The following is a 27,250-nucleotide window of genomic DNA, read 5'->3' as shown; positions in this document are numbered from 1 at the left end:
TCACACCACTGTACATACATACAATTATTTGAAGTAGAAGTGCAATAATGGGAGGTGAGATTAAAAGAAATAGCAAGCATACCAGCATAGTAAGGTTTCAGAAGTAACAAAGGTGTCACCTGTGTACCTGGGGTCTTTTTATGTGGACCATCCATCAGTAAACTGCAACTCCCTTACAACACTGAGTTACTGAAATTTCTTTTTGTTTTTAAAAAATCTTTATTGTTAATCTCAAAACCACTGCAACCTTGATTTGGTTGTGGCACAATAGTGCCATCTACTGCGCAGAACAAGACACAACTAAACAAAGTAGTTCATAGAGCAGCTTTGATCTTAACTACGGGTGGCATTACAGCAGGCAGGCTGCATTGTGACATACAGTAGCCAATGTTTAGACTCATATGAATTAATGAAGAAAAAAGGTTTCAAAAATTTTCTTTCCAACTGTGATTTTTCTTTGAACTTTATTTTATTTTTTGTAATAATAATAGTTTTCAGTATAATGGCACAGGATGAAACCAATCCATGATCAGAATGTATAAACAGTTTGTTGATGTATTCCAATGTCCGCATATGTTCCTCACATGAAGCAGTAATGATTTCAAGGGCCTAAACAAAAATAAATAAATAAATACATACATACATACATACATACATACATACATACATATTGAGCAATGAATGAGGGCGGAGGTGGTGTGTGAAAGGAAGCGGAGTCACCCGTGTGTGCTTGCATGTGCTTCTGTCTGTGTAAATCTCTAATACATTTCCCATACACTGTTATAAAATATTGAACCAACAAAAAATGGTAGCTGTCATTTGGGTGAAGTAAATTAAAATTGAAAGACACGCCAACTTTCGAAACAGTAAACCCTACTGAAGGCCTACTTAAAATTGCCTACAACTCCCAGCGGTCCTTCCGGAATTGTGCCATTGGGTAATTTTGGATGGCGCATGGGTTTCTGGGAAGAAGACTCATTAACCGGGATCTTTAAAATTGAGCCAAAAAGACATCAAGGGGATCGTGATCATACAGCTGCATTTATTTCTACTCATTATAAACGCACTTAGATTGCGACTACAATTTATGTGGATTACAATTTCTATCTTGGTGTATATGCTGTCCTGTGCCAGCTTGTCCGTATAAGTCTTCATCTGTGGTGCGCTCCCAAGCTTTCCAAATTTTAACGCTACACCTTGAATCAGGTAGTGCAAAAAATACGTTTAATTAGGAAGGCTGTTCGCATGGTTTTTCATGCCACATGCCGTTGTTATTTGCTGCTGCTGCTGTGTTGGGCTTTACTATGAGTGTTAATTGCTTACTAAGTAGTGTCGATGGTTTGTTGTTCATTAGGTTTTGTGTATGTAAATAATTATCGCTGGCTGGGAATCCGGAGGGCTTTATCGTATGCGTTTTGTTTAATATTTGTGTTTCCTTTCATTATTTGATTAATAAATACTTTTGTTATTGATCGATTCATTACGCCGCTAATCAGTGTCTCACTGACGGTGAAACATAAGCACAGACTCCTGAGGTCGAGTCTTGCCCTTGGATGTTGTGAATTTGCTTTTTTACTTTTTTTTTTTTTCTCTAGGCATTTGTTTTTCTGACACATTATGACATGTAGATGTAAAGAAATACTAAATATCTACATTCTAATGGAAAAATTGCCAAAATACAATATTAAACCATTTTTTCATACTACTAGATTCTAACCACATCAACCGTAAATATTTAAGACCCACACTCCCCACATTTTCATAGCTCACATCACCTCAGTGCAGAGGCAATTCTGTAGGCCAGAAACAGAAAAATGGAAAACTTCATTATGAGAGTTTCAAAGCTCAAAGTCCAAAACTTATGTTAAATGAATTACAATTGAGTAGATGTAGAACATTCTTTACCAGTATATTTTACATCATATTACTTCCTTCCACTGTTTATTACAAAATAAATTATTGATACAATTTTCATAAAACCCAAAGCATGCCAATAAAATCCTCAAAGAGTTTACCTTTATGAATCTCAGTAAGAAACACCTAATTAATTTTTAGCAAATTAAATTAATAGAAATTATGTTTGGGTACCTTTTTTTTTTTTTTTTTTTTTTTTACTGTGACCAGGCAGACTTTGCTACGAACTGGCACACTGTGTCTTTTTTTTCCCCACATTTTTGTAGGCTTGAGTGGGATTTTTGAAATCCTACAATTTTAAATTCTTACGTTTTGCCAGAGCCTTGCTTAGTAGTGCCAAGTGAATAAACTTGTGCATAAGAACACTTCACAACATATTTTATTATCTTTATAGCTTCTCATATATGTTATCAGCCTAATTGCAAAGCAGAGACTGGAAACTGGTAGGCCTGAAGTAGGTGTCTAATTGAATCAAAGGTACAATGTCTGTTTACCTAAAACAAAGGTGCTGTGGTGAGGATGGAGACAAGTGCTCAGATGTTGTGGTTAGCATTTCCCCTTCAGACTTACCCATGTGACTCACCTCTTTCATGAAGAGCCCTCCAAATTTTGACCAACAAACAAGTGCAAATAAGGAAAGGAACTGTGATAGGAAATAGCAGGTACCAGTGCCAGTTTCTTGTCTCTGAAACTTTCAAGAGAATAAAACAATTAGCTTGTCTAACTGTTAGTGAATCTGTCCTCTTGTGGTTAAGTATTATATCTGGAATTGTGGTGCAGTGATTAGCACTACTATGGGATTGATCCACCTTCCTGGATTTGAATCCTGAGCCCAGTGATGTATACATGAAGTCTGCACATTCTCAGTGTCTGTATGGATTTTTCTTTTCAGTACTTCAGTTTACTCCCACATCCTTAAAAATGTGCCTGTTAGGTCGATTAGTAATGCAAAACTGGCCCAGTGCAAGTGTGGATATGAGCCTGAATGAACACTGTTATGGACTGGCTGTTGGTCCAGGTCTGGGCCCTGCTTTGTACCTGATGCTACCATAACAGTATCGAAGTTATCTTGTGTAGCTATTATGGTTACTTGTCCAGAGATTTGATAATGACAAGTAATTTATTAATTGGAATGTCTGATATTAAATGTGATTTGTATATCATTAAGATGTCCTAATAGTCTTAATATGTTTATGGTAGTATTTTATCAGATTAAGATTGCAAATTTTTTAAAATGTAATAGCCGAAGCTTATTTCATATGATTATGACTGGAGTTTACTTCTGAGGTTATCAGAATAGGCTTACATTTGGGGGCGGGGGGAGTCTGTCATTTTTAAAAGATTTTACATATTAATCGAATCTGACTAGGATGATGGTAAACCGTTTTTGGGTTTAGTAGTATTAATATTTAGGTGGTTTATGTAATTGGCTGAGTCTCTGTCACACGCACTGTTGTGACCTTCTTGGTGTTGTGAGCCTTAAACTTGACAAAACACCATTTATGAGACTGGGCTCACTTGATGACCTGACTGATGTTCACCCAAAGTTGTGACATTGTTACAGTAAAGAGGCAGACAGGAAACACCGCAGTCTCGGTTTGACTAAGTGATATCACCCTTTTAGGCAGACCTATGTGCGGTTATGTTGGGTTGCCTTACTGTTTTCTGTGATGCCTGTGTAAGGTGGAATAAGTTTTGATGAGCCACCTATTTAGTGTAATGCACTTTGTATTTGAAAGTTTAATAAAAATTTTATTTTTTTCTTTCAATTAAAAGTTTTATATTTTTATAATTTAACCATTAATCATTCTAAGAAATAAGAAATAATCCAGCCACCATTTCCATACTATTTTCTTCATGGTAGGACTTCAGGTTACCAGAACATATCTTTGTTGCTTTAGGCACAAATCAGACAGAACTACTGGAGAGAAGAGGAAGGAATATAGAGCTTTATTTTCTCCTATGGGGAGTATGGCTTGTTAGAGAAGCTGAATAAGTAGATATAATCTATGGTCTGAATGCACATAAGAATGACTAAAAATGAAGAACAATTAAAACAAAAGAAAACTTCTGACTTTGCAGTCAACAGTGAGGAATTATGCAGGTGTAATGCTGTTGGTCATAATGGTGCTCAGTGTTGTCTTCCTTCTCTTCTCCCCTACTAAAGTCAGAGGGCCGTAACTGACCCAACCCTTTTAATTTGCTGATTTGATGGGCCTCTCTTGAAGTAATGTTACCAGCCCAGCAGGTGAACAATTATGTGGTCATTTATATTGCATTTTAAATTTGTAATCAATTTAGACTTTGGTGAGGTCATTAAAGTCTTTATCTTCTGTTGATGAGTGCCACAAAAGCCAGTTTTAATCCATTGTGATTTAATGAATTTAATACACTGTGGATATTTTCAAGGGGTGAATACTTTCTGTGGGCACTGTATTTACTTTTTTTGCTTACAAGATGTCCTATCAAATCTGGAGACTAAATGTGAAAAAATGTTTGCCTCACTGATCAATCAAACGACATGTGTGTAAAGGATAACTGGAATCTTCAAAACATGAATGAACATCGGAGACAACGACAAAACAACAGTCCTACCTTCTGTGACATGCGTGTTGACTCCAACTGTAAATATAAAAGTAAAACACTTCATTAAAAAATGTTTTTGGTATAATAGCTACACAAATTCAAGGGTACAATTTAGGAGTTAAAACATACTATTGAAACATTAGGAATCAGAATTTGATATAGGAGTGTCACCTAATGTCAGTCCGTCATTGTCCAACCCGCTATATCCTAAAACAGCCAGCACAGGGCGCAAGGTAGGAACAAACACCGGGCAGGACGACAGCCCACCGCAGGACATACCCCCACACCAAGCATAATTTAGGATCACTAATGCACCTAATCTGCATGTCTTTGGACTGTGGGAGGAAACCCACGCAGACACGGGGAGAACTCAGGAAGCCAACCCAGGTCTCCTTACTGCAAGGCAGCAGTGCTACCCACTGTGACACCTTCCCTCCCCCCCTGTCACCTAATGTACATCATAGAAATAAAAATTGACATTAGTGAGAGCTGTGATGATTTAAAACAAATATGGGTATTCACTTAAGCCATATGTCAGCATTAAGGAGCGTCAAAGTGACACGAAAGAGTTAATAATACAGCGTAGAGGCTGCAGGAGCTCACTATGATTATAAGCCTGCTTAATGTCTGCATTTGATTTCTATATTTTCTTTCCTCCTGTTGGTTTATATTATCTCAGTTTATTACATATTTTTCTCACTTTCCAAAAGTGTGCTTGTAAGCTGAGGGTAAACTGGTGGCTCAGATTGGCACACTAAATTTGCGTAAGTGCATGCTATTTTTTTCATTGCACCAATTCTGCTGGCCATATGCATTTTTCTTTGTGTTCTGTGTTTTCTTCTTGCGTCTCAAAGATGTATAGGATTTGAGCAATTGTTCATCCTTAAGTGGGGAGTGAGTCCAATGGTGGACTTTTGCTCCATCCAGATTTAGTTCTGGCGTTTTGTTCACCATTTCCATAATAAGGTCTGGATGTAGAAGGTTTGGCAAGAGATGAATGGAAACAATGATTTTTTTTTCTTTCTGAAAATGTATAAATTGTCAACTTTGTCAGTTTTCTTCATCTGAAGGAAGATGACCGTCAATGATGGTTATTAGGCTTTCTAGATAAATATGTTACATTTGTCACTGAAGACTACCTTTCACATTTTGGCTAATATTTTCGTATTAACCATTCATGTAAAATTTTAGATAGTAAATAAACATCGCTTACACTGTTAGTTTGAAATTTTTTAAAGCCACTCACACTCACCTTCTCGCGTGATGATCTTCCTCAGTGGCCGTGTCAGAGATCTGTGGTTCACCACACACCCAATTTCTTCCCCTGGGCTCCATAGGGAAGTCTTGACATGCAGAATGGAGCTGATGTTGTAAGTGCCATCCTGAAGGAGCGTGGGAACGTCTGGCAGAATAGAGTGCGTCACTTCATGCAGAGAGTGGTCCCAAGACAGGGTTATATTTGGAGGGTAGAAGCCCACAGCATTGCAAATGAGGTAGAGGATGTTGGGGTTTTCACTTGATGTCTGGTAATGGAGATTCAGCTTGGGGGCAGCTGTGACATGAAAATGAGTGGACACACATAGCTTACCGAGAATTAAAATTCACAACTCTTAACACATAAGTTTTGTATTTTACAGATACACTAATAAATCAGAGAGTGACAAACATTTTAGAGAAAAATGCAATTAAAATATTAGAATATTCTGCATGGCTGTAGCCAGGGGGACTTCGGACAGAACCTTTACCCCAGTCCAACAGCCCCCCCAAACTCAAGGCCAGATTAATACATCAGTGGTTCTAAACTTAAAAGGCCCCAAGCTTAACCTCCACTCTTCACTTCCACCATTATAAACATGGTATATGTCAAAAATTAAGTACATGCATTGAAGTAGTATAATAAAAAATACCAACTTTATATCGATTCAATTTAACTTTCCTTTTCTGTTCATTACAGGGTTGGTGCCCAAATAAATTTAGCAGAGGGGCAGTGCATTTTCATGGGGTCTGATATGTGATTACAGTACAAATTAAGCCCACAGTATTTTCATTTCACAGCAAATATGCCGCAGAGTGCCTAAGCAACAAAGATGAGTGTAAGCAGAGCTTTGTAATGCGGAGTACAACACTGCAGGTTCACACACGATGACAATACAAAGGCAGGTGTGTCCATCAAACATGTGGCACTGACATACATGCAGAAACCCAACACTCAATATACAACACTGTGCCATTGGAGATCATAAAATAAGACAAAAAATAAATAAATAATAGTTCAGCCTTTGACTGCATGCTGCTATGGTAAGCTGTCAAATCTTTATTAAATATTGCAGGCTTTTGTTAAGCTATAGACATATCTTGTTTTGGACATAGTAGACATGCTATCACAAGGTAAAAGACTTGAAGCAATTAACATTTTAACATATAGATGAGCCTGTCTTAGTTTTTAAAGTTTAAAAAAAAAAAGTCTACTAAATTAAATTCATACACTTTTTCCACACAGCTACTGTCCAAGAAAGAAAATGGAAACCTCAAGGGACACATCAATTGAGAACCCCCAATCGTTAAGGTAAGGCGATGCCTTGAATGCGAATGTATTGTTGCACGCATTTTCGGCTCAGTTTTGTCCCCTACTCTTAGTTCAAGACCCTGAAAAATATCAGTAAAGTACTTTCTAGGAAAAATGAGACATTTCACAATTAATGACACAATTAATCTCCTATATCATAAATGTGAACTATATGACACCTGCTCTGATCATGCCTTTCCCACTAGTATTTTTTCTTTTAAAAGTTTTTTTTTTGGACGGATTGGACATGTTTATAGTCATGAGGATTTAAGTAGAGTAGTGGTGGGTGCGGCCATGGTGTTGACATGAATATCTGCTTTCAGTAAAACTTGGATTTTTCCTTTATTAGGCATTTTTCCCCTTTCATATGCAATAGCACCTTTGTGAGTCGGGCCCCAGGGTGAGCTCTAGAGTCGGCCTGATGGTATATCTGGACATGTTCAAATGGTTAGCAGTTCAAAAAATACAATGTAATAAGCTGCCGTGAATCAGCTCATTTTACCTATACCAGAGGTCCTCAATAACAGTCTTGGAGAACCACATTGCTTGCAGGTTTTTGTTCTAACTCAGTTGCTTAATTATAAAGCAATTCAGGTGTATTAAATTAGGCGGGTTATGTCAATATATACGAGGGATGTTCCAAAATCTCTGTACTTGTTTTTTTTTAACGCTGTTTATTAAGAATTTCAAAAACAAATTACATCACTTTTCCACAGTCACCTTCGTTTGTGATGCAATTTTCCCAGCATTGTACCAACTTTTTAATGCTCGCCATTACAGTTTCCAACGAAAATATGAAAAGTGTGGAAACTTTTTGAACTTCCCTTGTATATTTTTATTATAGAGCCATGCATCCGTGGTGTGGTATACAATTCATGAAAAAATGAGGAGTGCCCTAAAAAGAAAAAAAGACGAAACTAAATTGTCTCGAGAGAAATGTTTAGCCTTGACTTATGCCTGGTAAAAATAATTGGCTCATTGCACTGTTTTGTAATTTCTTTAATTTTTTTTTTCTCCATAGGCGGCAGTGGCTTAAACAATTGTATAAGGTATCTTGAGGTGAGTGAACTGTTGGATGTTTGAGTTACTGCTTAAAACAAAAAAAAGTCTGTTCCTAAAATATGAGTTACATCTCACCTGAAGAAGGGGCCTGAGTTGCCTTGAAAGCTTGCATATTGTAATCGTTTTAGTTAGCCAATAAAAGGTGTCATTTTGCTTGGCTTTTCACTATACATTCATAATGGCTAACATGGTGCAACACCCTAGTACTAAAGAGTTACTTAAAAAAAGTTTGTGTGAAAAGGCAAATTGAAGGTGTTATGTCTTAGATGAATAAAACCAAAGTAATTCCACTTTTTTGCTGAAGTAATTACTAACAAAAATGGAAACAATAATTCTGATACTCTATTAATCAGTTTTAATCTATTACTGTATAATGAATAAAAACTGCAGTACAATTTTGTGAAATGCATGATTATATTGCATTTTTTCAGGGAACGCATTATGTTGGGAGACAAGGCACAGGATGGGCTGTAAGGACATTCCAACAGCTTTCTTGATAACACACATTATTCCTGCCTTGTGCCCAGTGATTGCTGGGATAGGCCAAACCAAAGATGAAAAATGCCACTTACAGTTAATAATACAATTTAGGTTTATGTTGCTGCTTCAGCTTTACATATGAACATTTAAGACAGTAGTATGTTTTAATATTATCAAATGTTGTGTTCTATTTTACAGTTATCTTAGTTCACTTATAAACAATGTGGCTGCATACTGTATTGAAATTAACACTAGTTTGGTATTGGTTTGAGAATTAGGATGAGAAACAAAGCTATGTGCTAAATAAAATACAAAATAAATTCTGTTTCAGTAGGCCTATCTACTTATATCCATTTTTTTCTAACCTTTTTAGTAGAAATCCTTAGGCCAGAGAAATATAGTATAACATATATTTAAAATAAACAAAACAGAAAACTAAAAGTGCTATGTTTTGGAAAAAAGTCCCATACCCTCTGCACTGTTGCTCTCATGTTTGGGATACACGTCTACTGCATCACCCACCTAAATTCAAGTCACCTTCTTTTACTGAATGAACAGTAAGGTGTAATAAGAATCGAGGTATTGATCGGACTTAATTGTGTCATATTTAGAACTGCTGCCTCAAATCTCAAGTCCTGTTCCTCAGCCAAGTCCCAGCCTGTGTGGAGTCTACACGTCCTTCCCAAGTCTGCATGACTTTTCCTGCAGGTACTTCAGCTTTCTTAACAAAGACATGCATGTTAAGTTAATTGGTTCTATGTGGTTGTTTTTCATTGTGTGTTTGTTTTCTGCAAATAACGGTCTCATCGACCAGGTTTAGTGTCTGTCTTGGACTTGGTGCTGCCAACTTAGACTGCAATCTCTCAGCTCTGAAATGGATAAGTTCAAAGTGCTTACTATGAATGAATGACAACCTTGGTGTTCTATCTGCTCAAATTCCAATTGTTTGTGTGGAGTCTGTAAGTTTTTTATATGTTCATGTGCTTTTCTCTGGCTACTCAGTTTTCCTATTATCTCCACTAAGATGATTGAACTTTGTTAATATTTTGGGCATGTCCTATGATGGCCTGGAATATTTAACAGGACTGACAAGGACTGATTTACCAAAAGATTGAACTAAACTCACTACTGCTATAGATTTTTTTCTGATTTTAATGGGAATGCTAAATTGGCTTAGTATTAATGAGTCTGGGACTGTGCTTTAATGTACTCTGTAATGGAATGACGCCACTTAATGTAGCTGGATAGCCACCAGCCTATGTGACCCAGAAGGAGTTTATGGAAGGAGTTCAGATTACTAAAAAAAAAATATTTCAAGTAATATAAGGTAGACATTTTCAGAAACTAAAGTGGAAATATATACATGTGATTTTTTTTTTTTTAATTGATTTGTTAAAGTAGATTTTTTTGCTTCTAAACTTAGTCGTCACTTACCTCTCACTTCCAGTTGTGAGCTCTTCCATATGAACTCTATTTTAATCGTCACACACAGCACAGAACAGTTGAAGTAACCAGAATCTGTAACCTTCAAATCCGTGATGACCAGAGAGCTCGATAGCGACTCAGTGCTGATTGAAAACCGGCCTTTACCCTTAATGTTCTTTTCCGCGTCTTTGCTGCTGTTTAGATGAATGTGTCTGTGCCGCCAGAAGAACAGGGCATCTTTACAGTCTCTCTCTTTATTTACGTTACAGTTTAATTCAAGTCGCTGTCCGATCAGTCGAGTGGCCGACTGGGGGGTGAGGAAGAGATCGTCAGCTAAACTCAAGAAGACACCTGAGAGAAATGAATGATCAGAAAACAAATGTTTTCTGATACTTTTGAAGTTTGCATTTCGTGTGAACTTTTTTTTTTTTTAACTATATTTTCAAAAAATGTTTAAATAAAGCATAAAGTTGGTCAAAGCAATTATGCACTTAGAAAGAAAGCAGTTTTTACCGCTGGGACTGTTGTAAGTTTTCGATACATTACGAAATCCAAGGCTCGGGGTAGAATGTGTCAGAATCCTGCCTTGTAGCCGATGAACCCAGGAGAGAACTAAGCGCTACGATAGTCAAGGGGATATATAAATAAAATTCATAAGTCAGGGACATGGGGATGGAGTCAGTCCTTGACAGAAAAGTGTAAATTTGCAGGCACGTAAATTGGAGATGCTCTGAGACCTCGGCACGGGATTAGATAGTTACTGCAGAGGACTTTATCCCCTGAAAATCTGACTAAACCGTTACTGCCGTGTAGATTGTATGAATTGAAACCGTTTTGTCTGTGAATGAAACGTGATGGGGTCCACTTTAATTAGTACGAAATAGAAAAAAAAAAGGATGAAAAGAGCAATTGTCTTTATCGTGACCATCATAATGATTTCCTGCAATGCCGAGCTAGAAAAGGGTGATGTATAAGGTAATGTATATTTCTCAGTTTAACGGAATTCTTATGTTCTCGAGAAACACAGCAGTTGCAGGGTACGACAACCCACTCGTTAATATATTACATTGCACGACAAATACTTGCTTTAACACAAAAGTCTAATCAACAATCCCACGTGTGTCATTTTACACAGATCCATAAGTTTGTTTTTTTTATTAATTTAAAGAATTATGAATTCACAATGAAAAGACACCATTTGCTAAAAGTAAAAAAAGCAGATTTGCTATTCTGCGGTTGGTGGAAGAAAGAGATTCAGTGTTTCAAGCTGTATAGATATTTAACCAAACATTACGTTTCTCTTTGACTTCCCTATTCATTACACAATCTTCACACTCTATCAGTAACTAGATAGATAGATAGATACTTTATTAATCCCAAGGGGAAATTCACATACTCCAGCAGCACCTTACTGATACCAAAAAACAATATTAAATTAAAGATTGATAAAAATGCAGGTAAAAACAGACGATAACTTTATATAACTATAGTGGTTTATGTACAGAACACAACATCTTTGTTCATGTATTCGGCTTTTATCTTAAAATTCAATTTATTTTAATTTGACCGGTTAATGTTCAAGATTCAAGGCTAAAGTTTCAAATTCCATAAATACAGAAATTTAAAGATTTTTCAAGGGATTATAAAATCCAAATACGAGCTGTAAGAGAATCCTAGGGCGTTTGTATTAAAAATATGTTATCTTTGGATTAGTGTTCTTTTTGTTCAGATTCAAATTAGTCATTTGAATTTATTTCAGTGCTGGATTTATAACTATTAAAATAATAAATGAATGAATAAATACATTTGCAGATGTGTTTGTTTATTGTGAATGTCTCCAGAAATTTGGTAGTTTATATTGAAAAAAATGTTTTATTTCCAAGTATTTAAATACATTTATGCAAATAATAAGATTACAAAGCTCGTGAAATTATTAGTTCATTTTCCTTTAAGAGCTGTACTATTTTTGTCATATGACTTAAACGAGAATTTTGTAAAGAACGTTAACCAAGTGATCATTGTTCTGTTATATGATTTTGACCATAGGAGTTTCTAAAGAGCTTTATGTTACTCACCAGTTAGATATGCGGTCAAAAGTAATGCGTTGTCCACGACATTCTCTGCAGTTCAGCTCTTCTGGTGTCTGCACGACTAAAAGCCTCACACTTCACTCTGACATTTCCTCTTCCTTCTGGTTAACTTAAAGATTCCGCATTAGTAGTAACATGGGACAATAACTAGCTGAACAGATGGCAAACAAAATGCAAGTTACCAATAAAAATGATCTCTTCATGAAGTACATTTTAGAATGGATGTTTTACCATGTTTGAGGAGCGAAGAACAGAAAACCCTTTCGGCAGCATGTGACGCTCCAGGTCTTTAACAAACCAAGTGCAGGACATCAGTTAACAAAGAACGAGCAGCCAGATAATTTCTTCAGCAATTGTTCGGAGAAAACGCATGTGCAGATCTGTCTGTCTGTAGTGTTTTTGTCTGTTCCACTCCATTAGGCTATTTTGTTTGCTCATAACCCATAAAAACATCCTAAATATCACCTTCTGAGCTCAGAAATATAAAAGCTTTTAGGAAAGTGCCATAATGTCACAATTCGAGTTAATTTTGATGTTACACTCCTTTTAGAGTACTTTGATTGTTCACGGTTCATTAACACCATGCAAAGTTAATCTCTTATAGTACTTAAAAAATTAAAATAAAAAAAAACAAAACTAGGTTTTTATTTGTAAAACTGCCTACCGTGGCAGATGCTGTGAGGCTGTTTCTTATTAAGGGGGTGTACTAATTGGCCCTGCAGTATTCTCAATACCTGTGTGTGTGTGTCTGTATGAGACATTGTCCTGCATCTTGATTTTCACTCACTGTTAAAGACCACCACACTAAATTTGAAAAGCCACCAACAAAGGCCATGTGTTTTCCTTTCATTTCATGGAAAAGAAGCCAGCAATACTATGCTCTTGTTTAAAAGAAGTGAAGAATCCTGGTGAGAAATAACAGACATGTCTGTGTTAAAAAAGAAAAAAAAATTCAGTTGTTTGCTGGCCATGTGCTGACCGGCAAAATCTTGGGCACGCAAAAATTTAGCACTGTTACTTAATATGCAGTGTGTACAATAGGTACTTTATTATTGCTTGTCCTTTTTCACTTCGGAGTCACTCGGCTCTAAACTTTCAATTTAGACAGTTCATAGCCAAGAGATTTCCTGAGTAGCATGTAGTTGTGAGGCTCTCAATTTACTTAGTGTTTAAATATGTATGGCTGAATTTTGTCAGATAGTATCAAAAGGATCTGATGCAAATCAAAATAGACCACGTACCAGCATTCCATTGTTGGATTAATCTTTTGTGATGTGAAAGGTGTGTTTTATTGTGTAATGGAAGAAATGTCAAAACTATATCTATACCTGTTCTGTGTAACCTCTTAAGTGTCTCACTGCCTGTATTCAACTCCAGGGACTTCTATCAGCAGACTCCTTCACTGACTGGGAATGTCTTTTGTCCTTTTTCATGCTAAAAATACCCCTCTTAACAAAATATTTTAACTTCTTTACTGTACAGCTACTATTCTCCTAAAGAGAACAATAGCACATCATTTGTGTTTTGGCTTTGTCTGTCCACCTTTTTTTTTCTCCTCTTCTGTTAGCATTTTTATTAGACATAGAGATAGTAGTTTGTGAGGCTCAGGGACTGCGTGTCAGAAATGGTGGTGTGTAACACTGGGTCACATCAAGGAACTGTCCTGTCTACCTCCCTGTTTACCCTCTACACAACAGACTTCCACCATAATCCAGTGCTTGCAATCAACAGAAGCTCTGACTCCTCCATTATAGGTTATATTGATAATCGAAACAAGTCAAAGTACAGGAAGCTAGTGGAGGACTTTGACTTGTGGTGCAGGGAGAACCACCTGAAGATCAACATCAACAAGACAAAAGAGCTGTTGGACATATGTGGGTCAAAGATTCCCTGAGACCAGTTCTCCTCCAGGAGGTGATGCACAGCTATAAGTACCTTGAGGTCAATATGAATGGCAAAGTGGACTGGTCTGACAGCACAATAGCATTGTATAAGAAGAACCAGAGTAAATTGTACAAACTAAGGGGACTCAGGTTTTTGATGTTTTCAGCCAGGTGCTGGAAATGTTTCACCAGTCTATTGTAGCTATTGTGCATTATTATGCTGTGGTCTCCTGAGAAATCAACTTGAGTTCAGATGATGTAAAACACTTGAACAAACTTGATAGTAAAGTCCTTTCCATCACAGGACTGACTCTGGACACTGGATGCCATTATCAAGAATTCTACCTGCCGTCTCTTGGATTACTTTTATTCTTAGGCTCATTTCTCCACAGTGTAATAAGCACCACCTCCGGCGATCTTTTCTGCCTATGGCCAGTAGTTAGTTCAATCTCTTCTCTCCATATTCCTTCCTTCACTTAAGCCAGAAGCTATAAGAAAATAGTACAGATTCAGTCTACTTTTTAAGCATAATATTTATTTTATTATTGGGACAGTGTAGGTCTGGCTCCATGTTCCTTCTTCTCTTCTGGGAGCCTCTCAAACCAAACACCATCGTAACACAGCCTAATGAACTCTGCAATGAGGACAAATCACACTTAGAGCAAGGGGAAAGTGTAAAGTGTGCAAGTGCTTTTATTAAAAAAAATCAAAACTAAACATTGTACAAATAAATAGTGCAGTTTTCAAAGTTTATAAATAATCCTTAAAACAATGAAAATCCAAATGTTAAAAACTAGACTAAAAACAAGGATAAAAAACCAGCAGCAGTCCTTGGGCCAAACAAGCCTAGCACAACTCCTTCCATGTCTCCCAAGCTCACCCATGGTTCACTCAACTGGTGAGACTTCAATAGCCATGGTCCACTCACTACTGACCCCCGTCTAGGTTGGCTCCATTGGCGTCTGCCAGACCGCTCGGGGTCGGTTGTCCTCTTGCCCTTCTTCTTGCACACTCAGTTGTCCTTCGGATTCCAGGAGAGGACGCCACCTTAATCATACCCACTTGTCACACAATCAGTGAGTACAATCTGTCCTTCAAGCGCTGATGATTCCTCGTCCTGACCTCCTCCACCCCCTCCTCCCTCGGACTTGCTATATCACAATTATATGTTCTTTGTTGACTGAGTTATATGATACTTTGAGTCGATGTCTGTATTTTATGGTTATTCAGCTAAAATATGCAATTAAATTTCCCATTGCGGATTAGTAAAGGAATAAATTAATAAAGAATATTTAATCTAGTGTAGTCTTTATTCTTAATCATGAAGTTATGCCCTTTTCATTAAGTTCTTCAATTTTCCTTTCATGGTTATTACTTACCTTTCAATAAATTCATGTTTTAGTAAAAAGAAATAAACAAACAAAAAACTATTATAGCAACCAAACTTTTTTAACTTACAGATATATATATATATATATATATATATATATATATATATATATATATATATACACACACTAGGGGGCAACCCCCCGTGGTGACTTTGGTGTCAAACCCCCAGTTGCGGCCAGTCTGCCACTCATGTTGTGAAGAGTGGGGCTGAACGCACCCCAAGGAGATGTGGTATGTGGTCACTCCCCTGAAACCCCTCTTAAATGGTGATACAATGGGAAACAAATAGTTTTTTTTTTTTTACCTCCACTTTGCTAGATCAGCTACTGCCTTGCTGTTGCTGCCGTGTCGCATGATCTGCATCTCGCGTGGTGCTTCAAACATTTAAAAGCCTGTACAGCAGCTGTCCTACTCTTTGTTTTTAATTTCCGGCCCCGTTTTAGTTTATAGTTTAAAAATGGAATAAGAACATGTAAATCTAACAACATCATATTAAAGTTTAATAAATTCTGAAAAGAATGATACTAAACATATGTATGTTTTAAAATAAGCCTGATTTAAAGCGTAACAAAAAAAGTGACATAAAATCGTTGCATATTTAGGCTTAGGATTTTATATATATGTTATGTATGTTAATGAGTTCAAAATGTATCCACCTATCTATCTATCTATCTATCTATCTATCTATCTATCTATCTATCTATCTATCTATCTATCTATCTATCTATCTATCTATCTATCTATCTATCTATCTATCTATCTATCTATCTATCTATCTATCTATCTCCAAAACTTTATTTTTGTGGAGCTTCTTTTTTTCATTATTTCCATAATTGGTGTAGCTGCCAGGATATATTTTTTCGAAGATTACAGAAAAACAGGACCTCAATACTTTACTTTCCATGATTATGGGTGAGCTTCGTACTTTGAAGGTGCAGATGGGCGAAATCAGACACAGCTAGCCGAGTCAAAGGCTCGTGCTGCAGCCGCAGTACGCACGGAGACCGCTCGGTCATTACTGACCCAGTTAACGTACCTAACTGAGGACGATGATATCAAGACTTATTTTTTGGTTTTTGAGTGAACCGCGAAGCGGAACGCATGGCCAAGGTTGGAATGGGTGTAACTACTGGCCCCCTACCTGAAGGGGATAGTGCAGAGGGCTTACTATGATATAACCAAGGAGCAGGCCGCAGACTATGACATTCTGAAAATGGAGGTGTTCAAAACGCTATGGCATCTCTCCGGAACAGCAGGCGAGAGAATGGAGGGAGTGGCAATTTGATTCCAAACGACCTTTAAGAACACAGGCGTTCAAGGCGTGGAGTAAGGTGTGTCGTTGGCTAAGGCCCGATATTAACACCTCCCACAAGATGACCGAGCTCTTGGCGTGTGAGACTTTAATTTATGCCCTCCCTGAAAATATTGCCGAGCAAATCCAGAAACAAAATTTTGAAAACATGGACACCTTGATCAAGGTCGCTGAACGTCACTGGGCGGCTTGCAAATTGGGGCGATTGGAATGGTTCTCTCGCCATAACCAACAGGCATGTGGGGTAGCCCCTGAGCCCTCTCGACAAGTTCCCAAACTTGCGTCCGTAAAAGGGACAAACAGTTCAGCCTTCCCCACTGTTTCAAGTGTGGGGAGGTTGGTCATCTGTCCCCAAATTGCACCAATGAACCCATGGATTGCTCACTGGTTAGGGAAGAAAGGTACTGTGATTAACCCTTTGTCTCTTCCTTATACAGGTGCAGTTGTTATAAATGGCAGGAAGGTAAGGGCAATTTCGATTCCGGGAGTAACATTTCCATTGTTGCTTCCCGATTCATTTTACCGCGACAATGGCTTAGAATAAAAACTAGTCTAAACTGTATTCATGGGGATATCCATTATTATAAGAATGCTAGCTGCGTGATTTCTGTAGATCACATCATGACCAAACTAACCATGGCAGTACTACCGGATCCCCTATTCCCAGTCATATTAGGGAGAGATTGGGAAAAAATTAACAGTGGTAAAAATGAAATGCAACTGTTCCTAAAAAGAATTTGGGCTTAATAATGGAGGGTTCTTCTACTCCGACTGCCTCCACGCCATGTACAACGGTCACTAGGGCCCATACAGATACTCAGTATGAGGGAGTCAATGTCCCATCGTTCTCTGCAGGAACTGATGCAGTTAACGTAGAGGACGTGGTGGCAGAAGCCCCTCCCATTGAGGTCAGTAGAGACCCTATTCAAAACTTATCGGCCTAATTTCTAATTACCCCATCTTCTTTTAAAAGAGAACAATGAAATGATGATTCCTTAAAATTTGCGAGGAATACAATAGTGTCTACCAAGGGTCATACAACCCTAGATCCCATGCCACTGATGCCTTTCTTTGTAATAAAAAATGAACTCTTGTATTGAGTGGAAGAACACGGAGGTGAAATGAGGGCATTGCTTCTAGTACCACGTACTTATAGGCGAAAAGTATGTGAACTAGTGCATGCTCACCTTCCAGGAGGCCATTTAGGCTCTGAAAAAACATTGGAGAGAATAAAGCTCCGATTTTATTGGCCAGGGATAAATGAGGAGGTCCGACAATTTTGTGCTTTTTGTCCAGAATGCCAACTTCGTCAGATTCCTAGGAGGGACCGTGCTCCTATTGTTCCCCTTCCCCATATTGATGTACTATTTGAACGAGTCGGTATCGACCTTGTAGGACCGTTAGAACCCTTGTTAAAGGCTATAAATATATTTTAGTTCTAGTACACTATGCCACTCAATTTCCAGAAGCTGTTCCCCTGCGCTCAGCTACTTCAAAAAACATTGCACGGGAATTAGTAGGGATATTCACACAGGTAGGGATCCCCAAAGAGGTTCTGATGGACCAAGGGACTCCCTTCACTTCTAAGACGTTCAGGGAGGGCTAAATTACTCAGAAAAAAACATCTGAAAACATCGGTCCATCACCCCCAGACAGACGGGTTAATGGAATGATTTCATCAAATGTTAAAACAGATGTTACGCAAAGTAGTTAGTGAGGGCGGGAGAAACTGGGATCAGCTCAAGTTGGACGGTTGGGAGACAAAGTTAGAGAGGCAAGATTGCATTGGTTTGGACATGTGCAGAGGAGAGATGCTGGGTATATTGGGAGAAGGATGCTAAGGATAGAGTTGCCAGGGAAGAGGAAAAGAGGGAGGCCTAAGTGGAGGTTTATGGATGTGGTGAGAAAGGACATGCAGGTGATGGGCGTAACAGAACAAGATGCAGAGTACAGAAAGATATGGAAGAAGATGATCTGCTGTGGTGACCCCTAATGGGAGCAGCCGAAAGAAGAAGATTATTATTAAATAATTCCTCCCATATAAGTAACATTTCTCAGACTGCCTTCTTCCATCTCCGAAACATTTCTAGACATTTTCTATCTGAAACATTTCTTAGACAACACAGTACTGAAGCATTGGTTAATGCCTGAGTCACCTCACGTATAGATTATTGAAATGCTATTTTATCTGGCATCCCACAAAAACGTAGCTATCGCTTACAACTTCTTTAAAATTCTGCTGCCAGGATAATAACCTGTTCTAAATCCACTGAAAATATTACACCTATTCTCTCTCAACTTCACTGGCTCCCTGTTAACTACAGAATACAATACACAATACCGCTCTTAACATTTAAAGCTGTCCACAGTCTTGCTCCCTCCTATCTCACTGATCTCCTACAGACTTACACTCCCTCTCGCTCACTCAGTCCTGTAATTTGATAGTATTCAGTCTGGCAATATGGTGCAGCCTTAGTTTGTGGAAGACAGACACAACTAAAGACATGAGCATAAAATGATGGCTGTCAATTTCAAACCGTGTTTCCTCAATGTGCTCCTTGAGAAAAAACACTTCATCTGAACCAATATCACCCCGAACCAACTGATTGATCAAAGATACACTGACAGCTGCCCTAATGTCGACTGTCGGATAACATGCTCAGCTACTTTGACCACCTTGACTGTACCCTCAGAAAGAATCATCAAACCTCCTTTGTTTTTTAATGTGAGCGAGTGGTAGCTTTGATCATATGATGCCGGTACAACATCTGTTACCAAACTAGCACAGCACACATCACAGGATAGTTTTCTCAAAATCCCATCTAAGGGCTACCTCCCACTGCTTCCTGAGGTGGATTTCTTTGGGAAACCTTCAAAGTTTGAGAAATGTTAAAAGCTAACAACAATCTGCATAGTTAGTGATTAAATACGTTTAGCCAAAACGTTGTTTGGTCAAAACAGGCCATAAATCATATATTTATGAACGTATCCTATTGGTTGACACGTGAACACTATTGGTTTATGAATATTTACTATTGGTTTGCGTATGTGCAATAATGGTTTCATTCATATGAACTGCACTGGTTCGTGTCCATTTATTATCGGTTTGTGCGTGAACTCTATCGGCTTGTACACGTATGCTTTTGGTAACTGTATTGAATTGAACTTTATTACTGGTTCACGTGCGTTTGCTATCGGTTTGTGAGTGAATTGCATTGGTTTGCGTGCGTATGCAATTGGTTTGCGTATCAGCTATATTGGCTTGTGTTCGTATACTACTGGTTTGCTTACGTATAGCACTGGTTTTTCATATGCGCTATACTGGTTTCACGTGGGTAATATCGGTTTCGCATATGAACGCTATTGGTTTTGTGTATGCACTACATTGAGTCCTTGTGAGTCTTCCACCTGTTTTATGTGTGCGTACTATGCCGGCTTTGTGAATGTAACATGCTGGATTTATGTGTGCAGTATATCGGTTTTGCGTAGGAAACATACTGGTTTGCGAACGCACACTATTGCAGTGTTGTGTATGAAATATATCGGTTCTGCGTGCGAACTATAGATGATGAAACGTGTAGAGAAGCTGACAGGAGACGGATCTGGGTTTACTTTAAACAGCGCCGTATTTTTTTCCGCACAATAGGTTTGGGAAAGGACTTGGTGATAATTATTACTAATTAATAGAATCGATTAATAGAATCTGCCATTGAGTGTGTAATGAACACAAAGCTTAAGTTAAGTACGTATTTGGTCGTCTTTTTATTCACTTCCAGCTACATGCTCGCTTCCAACCCGCGACTGTACTTTTTCACACAGCTTTTGCAAACTAGTTACTTATTCTAAAGGCAAAATATTCTACATTTACGACTGAAGCTTTTATCCAGTATAACATTTAGTTACTGCTGGTTACATTTCTTATGCCCAGTGATCCCGCACCGTGCCGCTTAGACAGGTGAAGTGACATGCTCATGGTCACACAGTGTCACTATCAGGACTTGAACCGACAAATGTAGGGTTTAGAGGACAAAGCCCTAACCACAATGCCCCACTGCTTGCACATCTGCAACGTGCATATTATTTGACATGATATGATCGTGTCCATTCTTTGAAAAGCTAAACGTTCCATATTTAGGACCAGTATATATAAGTTACATCATATTGGGCCACCTTACCTTTCACAGTTTTGTGACAAGGCATATGCGTTTTTTAAGATGCAGCCGAGTTTTGCCCTGCTTGGTGCGAGTACCTGCGTATTTCCACTCCAATATCTGATAAATAGGATTTATTGTGCTAATTAATGGGCACTGTAAAGTGTTAAATCACGTTCGGCCACCTTAATTTTCACAGTTTTGTGACAAGACAGATTCCTTTGTTAAATTAAAGTTGTGTTTAACATTTTTGACCTGTGCAGAACCAAAATGTGGAATATTTATTTTTTCAAATAATTGATCAGTTTGTAATGATTCTGATTAATGTACACGCTGTAGAATATTTTGCCATGCTGTTAAAATAGAATAAGAAGCTGGTGTGCAAAAGCTGTTTGAATAAGTAGCTGACTGCAAGCATATACTGGATGTAGCTAGGATTGAATAAAAAGCCAGCAGAATGTGCACCTAACGTCAGCCCCGTGAATATTTCAGAATTACAGGAAAATACTGTTAAAAATAATAACCACCAAGCCCTTTCAGAAACAAACAGTGACATGCAAAAGTATTCAATCACTTTAAAAGTGTATGACAAAAGATTTTTCTATGTTTATTCATTCATTCTTTTTAATGTGAACTCTTGTGCCGTAACAATACATTTCCAAAGTCTAAATAAACCATTTTCTGTAGATATTTAACTGAAGAAGAAAAACTCCAAAGTTGGTGTTTGCATTAAGTATTCAAGCCCATCTGAACAGCAGTTTTCAAACAGTGCCACAGATTCTCAACAGGGTTAAGCTTAGGGCTTTGACTTGGCCACTCCAAAACATTCACCTTTCTGTTTTTGAGCTATCCCAGTGTCACATTGTCCTAATGCTTAAGGTCATTATCATGTTGAAAGATGAATCTTCTCCTGAGCTTTCATAGCAGACTGGAACAAGTTCTCTTGCAAAATTGTGCAGTATATGTGTCCATCCATTGTCCCTTCAACTCTGACAAGATTCTCAGACCCAGCACATGAAAAATATCCCCATAGCATGAGACTGCTACCACCATATTCCACTGTAGGAATGTTGTTTCTTGAGGCCTGGGCAATGTTAGTGTTACACTTCACATACCTCTTAAGTCTGTCCAAAAACTTCTATTTTGGTCTCATATGACCATAAAACCTTCTCCCACATTTTAACTGGGTCTTTCTCATGCTTTGTGGCAAACGCCATACGTTGTTTTATGTGGACCTTCTTAAGGAATGGCTTCTTTCATGCTACTCTCCCATAGAGGCCTGTTTTATGGAGAACTCTTGAAATTGTGGACCCCTGCACCTTTACTCCAGCTAAAGATCATCGCAGATGTCTGAGAGTGACAGTTGGATTTCTAGTAGCCTCTCCCACCAGTTGATGTCTCACTCTGATATTGAGTTTTGAGGGACAGCCTGTTCTAGTCAGAGTCTGTGTACTTTGATGAACCTTCCACTTTCTGGTGATGAATGCAACAGTGCGCAATGGGACATTCAAACTCTTTTGATATTTTTATAGCCATTCCCAGTCTTGTGCATTTCAATAACTTTGTTTCTCACATCAGTAGAATGCTCCTCTGTTTTCATTTTTGCAGTGACTGTCCACCAAAGATTACGGCCCTTACAAAGGGGGCTGTTTATATCCAGAGAGACAGAAAGGACTCACAAGTAGCACCTCATCATGTTTAATTATGACTATTAAATGACTGTCACCTTTATAATTAATTTGTCATTGGTGTAATGATGGAGCTTCCAAAGCACAGAGGTTTAAATACCGATGCAAACATTAACTTTGGAGTTTTTCTTCTTCAGTTAAACGTCTACAGAAAATGGTTTATTTTGTCTTTGGAAATGTTTTGTCACAGCATAAGAAAAATACTGAATGAATAAATGTGTATAAATCTTTTGTCTTGCAGAAAAATATGACTTTCAAGGGGATTGAATACATTTGTATGCCACTTAATGTTTGTGAAAGGGCATAACCAGTATGTTTCGTGCGAGAAACCGACATGGAACACATATACAACCAATAGAGTTCAAGCGCAAAACCGATATGTTACCCACATGAAACCAGTATAAGACGTGCATGAAACCAATATAGTGCATACACAAATCCATCATTAGATCGGCACAGAACGCAAGCCAATACAGTTCATACGCAAACCGATAACATACAACCGAAAACCAATGCAGTTCACTCACAAACCAATAACGAACGTACTGGAGCCACTGATATACACACGCGAATCAATATAGTTCATATGCAAACCAGTGCTATGCATATACAAATGTATATAGTTCACGCACAAACTGATAATATACGGACACGAACCAATATAGTTCATATGATTGAAACCAGCATTGTATGCACGCAAACCAATAGTAAATATTCATAAACCAATATTGTTCATACGTAAACCAATAGATTACACACAGAAATATATGATTTATGGCCTGTTTGGCCCCTCATAGTATGGAGGCTCACTTGAGCATATAAATGCATAGCTTTGGTAGCTTAGCGTGAGGCATCTTTATCCATTTCTTAACTCCACAGCACTGCCACTCGCAATATGGCGTCGACGTTGACGTACGATGCTGTTGGTCATGCGGCGTCTAGTAATTCTATATCTACGATTCTCGAATCAGACTTCGGCTAACCAAGCATTCAACAACAAAGATGGAAATTGAGTTTAAATGCAGAGTTAATTTTAAACACAAATTTCTTACTAGAAATTTAAATGAAAACTGTTTTAATAGTTTTGCAACTGCCTGCTTTATTTTAGTTTAACTTCCGTTAGTAAACGGCTGTGACGTAAGTTAAGCCAGGAAGCAGTCGTGAAGTGCTGTGCTGGTCTCTTGATTCCGCAGTTGGTGCCGGCGCTTCTCCTTGAGCAGTCGCTTGTTTTTAAGCTGTGATAGCGTTGCTTCTGTTGAAGCTTAAGAGGGCATTTAACCTTAGTAAAATGCATTTGTTTATAATGAAACGGATAGTTTGAAGTAGTGATGGGCGGAGTGAAGCCTCATGAAGCATCAACACGTTTGAAGCAATTGTGTCGGAAATCGTATCGAAGCTTCGAAGCATTTGACACTCACCTCTCTAGGGACACCTCCTGGCCATTTGTATTAACAGCACATTTTAACAGTAAACTCTTAGAGCATTGTGGACGAATACCGAATCTCTATGAAGTTGTGATATACACCTTTGAAGTCAAAAATTATAATTGGCAATAATGTCAAGCATTGTAAATCGACATACGCTTAGCAAGTAATTATTCTGCAGCAATCGGATCAACGTTGACTAGTTACGTTAGGCGCCAGCACGGATTACCGTTGTTTAGAAGTAAATGTATGGCTTGAACAATTACGCCAGTCGGACAGCGCCAGGTCTCGTGTTCAATAACAAACCTGGTCAGCATCTGTCTGGGGATTGCAGATTTCCGTTGCCTGGTGCGTTTGATTGATAGTTCCGATTATGCGGCAATGCTCCTTGAAAACCTGGTTGGTGTTAGACTTCTAATCGGGAATTCAATCTGCATAATGTACATTCATATTCTAATTCCAATGTAAAACCAGCATATATCAGTATTTGAATTAAACTCTTCAACCAAACTAGACTACACCTCGTGGAAATGCGATTGGTCCATCACTAACTGTCACTAAATTTTGCAATAACTATACTGATACGAACTGGCGCTACACATCCACATCATCACGTGCATTGGAAATGAGACGCTGAGCTTTTGACGCACAAATGTTTCAAAACGACACCTTGAAGCTTGTTTAAAAGTGCACGTGAGATGATGAAGGGGAGGTAAAGCCAAATGTCACTGAGATATGTCGTGTGTTTACTTTTATCAGCACTGTCAATTACTTCACCCCATGTTAGCCTTGTTAATGACGACGCTGTAGACTCTTCATCGATTGATACAGACGCCGACATGAAGATCTACTAATGCACTGGAAACAAAGAGCAGGCAGCTATCCATATTTATAGTAATTTAAAAAAAAATCTGTCTTTGCCAGAAACATTTATTCTTGTTTACCGTAAGAGCAGCCCATACTAATCATTTATCTCGAAGCATGCGCAAATAAGACTTGATACACGTATATCACCTAACGTTCAAAGTACAAGACCTGCAGTTTACATATTGTAACATAATATAGCTAATACAACTAATGAAACCCTCTACGTTAGCTAGATCTACCATTTCATCATACACATGAAACAAGACACATATTTTCATTAGATACATCTTGATCACACTGCTGCCTCACAGTAAGGAGACCCGGGTTAATTTCCCGGCTCCTCCCTGCGTGGTGGTTGCATGTTTTCCTCGTGTTTGCGTGGGTTTCCTTCGGGTGGTCCGGTTTCTTCCCACAGTCCAAAGACATGCAGGTTAGGTGCATTGGAGATCCTAACATGTCCCTAGTGTGTGCTTGGTGTATGTGTGTGTCCTGCGGTGGGCTGGCATGCTGCCGGGGATTTGTTCCTGCCTTGCGCTCTGTGCTGGCTGGGATTGGCTCCAGCAGACCCCCGTGACCCTGTGTTTAGATATAGCAGGTTGGACAATGACTGACAGACTGACAGACATATTGAACATTAATGCAGTAATTATAGCAGTAATAATGAACCTGAGGAAGAAAAGGAATATTTATGAGAAGGGACAGAAACAGTGATATCGTAGCAAACAGTATAAAAACAACATATAACACAGTAAATAGAACATATAGAATATCAAACAAGATATTACACTTCACCAGCAACCACCCGGTATCTCATAAACGGAGCTGTGTTAAAATTCTATTCAGAAGAGTCCACACCCACTGTAATACGAAGGAAACAAAAATGAATGAGAGACGCTATCTCTTCCATCTTTTAACTTCAAACGGATACTCAAAACCATTCATTAATCGGAGCTTACACAGAAGACGCCAAAAAACTCAGCAAACAATTGAACTGAATCAGAACCCCCACCTCACCTGGCACTCACTCCCTTATCACCACAATGTGTCAGAAGGTACAGCGGGCATCCTGGCCAAGTCAGGCGTCAGAATAGCACACAAACCCACGAACAATCTGCGCACGGTCCTCTTTAATGTTAAAAACAAGAAATCGATAGCAGAAACACGAAATGCAGTTTATAGTATTCCACGCAGTTCTTGCTCAGCAGTATACATAGAACAAACTTCAAAAAGAATCGCAACACGTATACAGGAACATCGCAACGGCGTCAGAAGAAAGGACTCACTTTCATTGATCTACACGCATACTAAATCAACAGGACATACATTTAACTGGGACAAGTCAAATTTAAGGCCAGTACTAAAAGTGGCAGAGAGCTGGCCGAATCTTGGCTACCAAATGAGAACGCCATCAACAGACACTTGGACGTAAATCCAGCATATGTAAACTTAAGGAGAACATGTTCATAATAAATAAACTGTATACCCAATACCCCCCCCCCAATCACACTGATTTAGCCACCCCCCATCCACATAATGTTTTGCTATATATTGCCTTTGATTCTTGCAAGTCTAAGCATTATCCTCTGATGAAGACCCCTGGCAGGGGTTGAAAGCTCAGGAATAAAAACTACTTTATGATACATGATACATTTTTTCTCCCTTTGTGGATCACCAGCTGCAAATATACAGTAATCCCTCACCTATTGCGGGGGTTACGTTCCAGAGCCCCCCGCGATAGGTGAAAATCCGTGAAGTAGCGACCTATATTTATTTTATTATTTATACATATTTTAAGGCTTTATAAACCCTTCCCATACTCTTATAAACCTTTCTCACTCTCTTGTTAACCTTTCCCACGCTCTTATAAACACTTCCTATGCTCTTAAACACTTTCTGCATTCTTAAACACCGCAGACCAACACTGCACACTGCACGCTGCGATCAGACGTCAATGTGTCTGCACTCGCTTTGTGAAGGGGGGCAGATGAACTCACGCTGAGCAGAAATGGACTTTGTGCTGCTTCTGCCAAAATGCCTGCTTGTCGCTCTGCGGGAGGAGTGTGTGTGTGTGGGGGGGCTGAGGGCTGAACGCACGTTCGCTCAAACCCCCCTCCCCGGAGGCGCAGTTCGCATTGTCAAGGGGGTGGGGAGCTGAATGAACGCTAAGGAGAAGTGGACTTTGTGCTGGCTTTGTGCTGCTTGTCGCTCTGCGTGTCAATAATTTAAAAGCCTGTACATCACCAATTTTCCTGTCTCACTGTCTTGTCTTGCGTGAAGTTAAAATGTTTTATAATAGTGAGATGTTACTCATATCCTTAGCCCGACATCCACATATCATATGTGTTAACAAAGTGTGTTTTATAAGTTTACATGTGTTTAAAGCATGTGGGATGGGTATTTTTAAGGCTTA

At 38.5% G+C, this 27,250-nt stretch overlaps 1 gene segment (V, D, J or C); it reads right to left on the bottom strand.

The window, feature by feature from the left end:
• Positions 1-572: 572 nt before the first annotated feature.
• The window catches only part of LOC114661874 (immunoglobulin heavy constant gamma 2B-like), a 185,140-nt gene continuing 158,462 nt past the window's right edge, over positions 573-27,250 (bottom strand). Inside the window, 4 exon segments of the C gene segment in view lie at positions 573-609; positions 2,498-2,605; positions 4,510-4,536; positions 5,753-6,052. Coding sequence covers positions 602-609; positions 2,498-2,605; positions 4,510-4,536; positions 5,753-6,052 — 443 coding nt within the window.

The sequence above is a fragment of the Erpetoichthys calabaricus genome, chromosome 12, assembly GCF_900747795.2.
Source record: "Erpetoichthys calabaricus chromosome 12, fErpCal1.3, whole genome shotgun sequence".
In the NCBI taxonomy this organism is placed as follows: Eukaryota; Metazoa; Chordata; class Cladistia; order Polypteriformes; family Polypteridae; genus Erpetoichthys; species Erpetoichthys calabaricus.
Note: the sequence above shows the minus strand (reverse complement) of the source record. Positions and strands in the feature narration are given on the sequence as shown.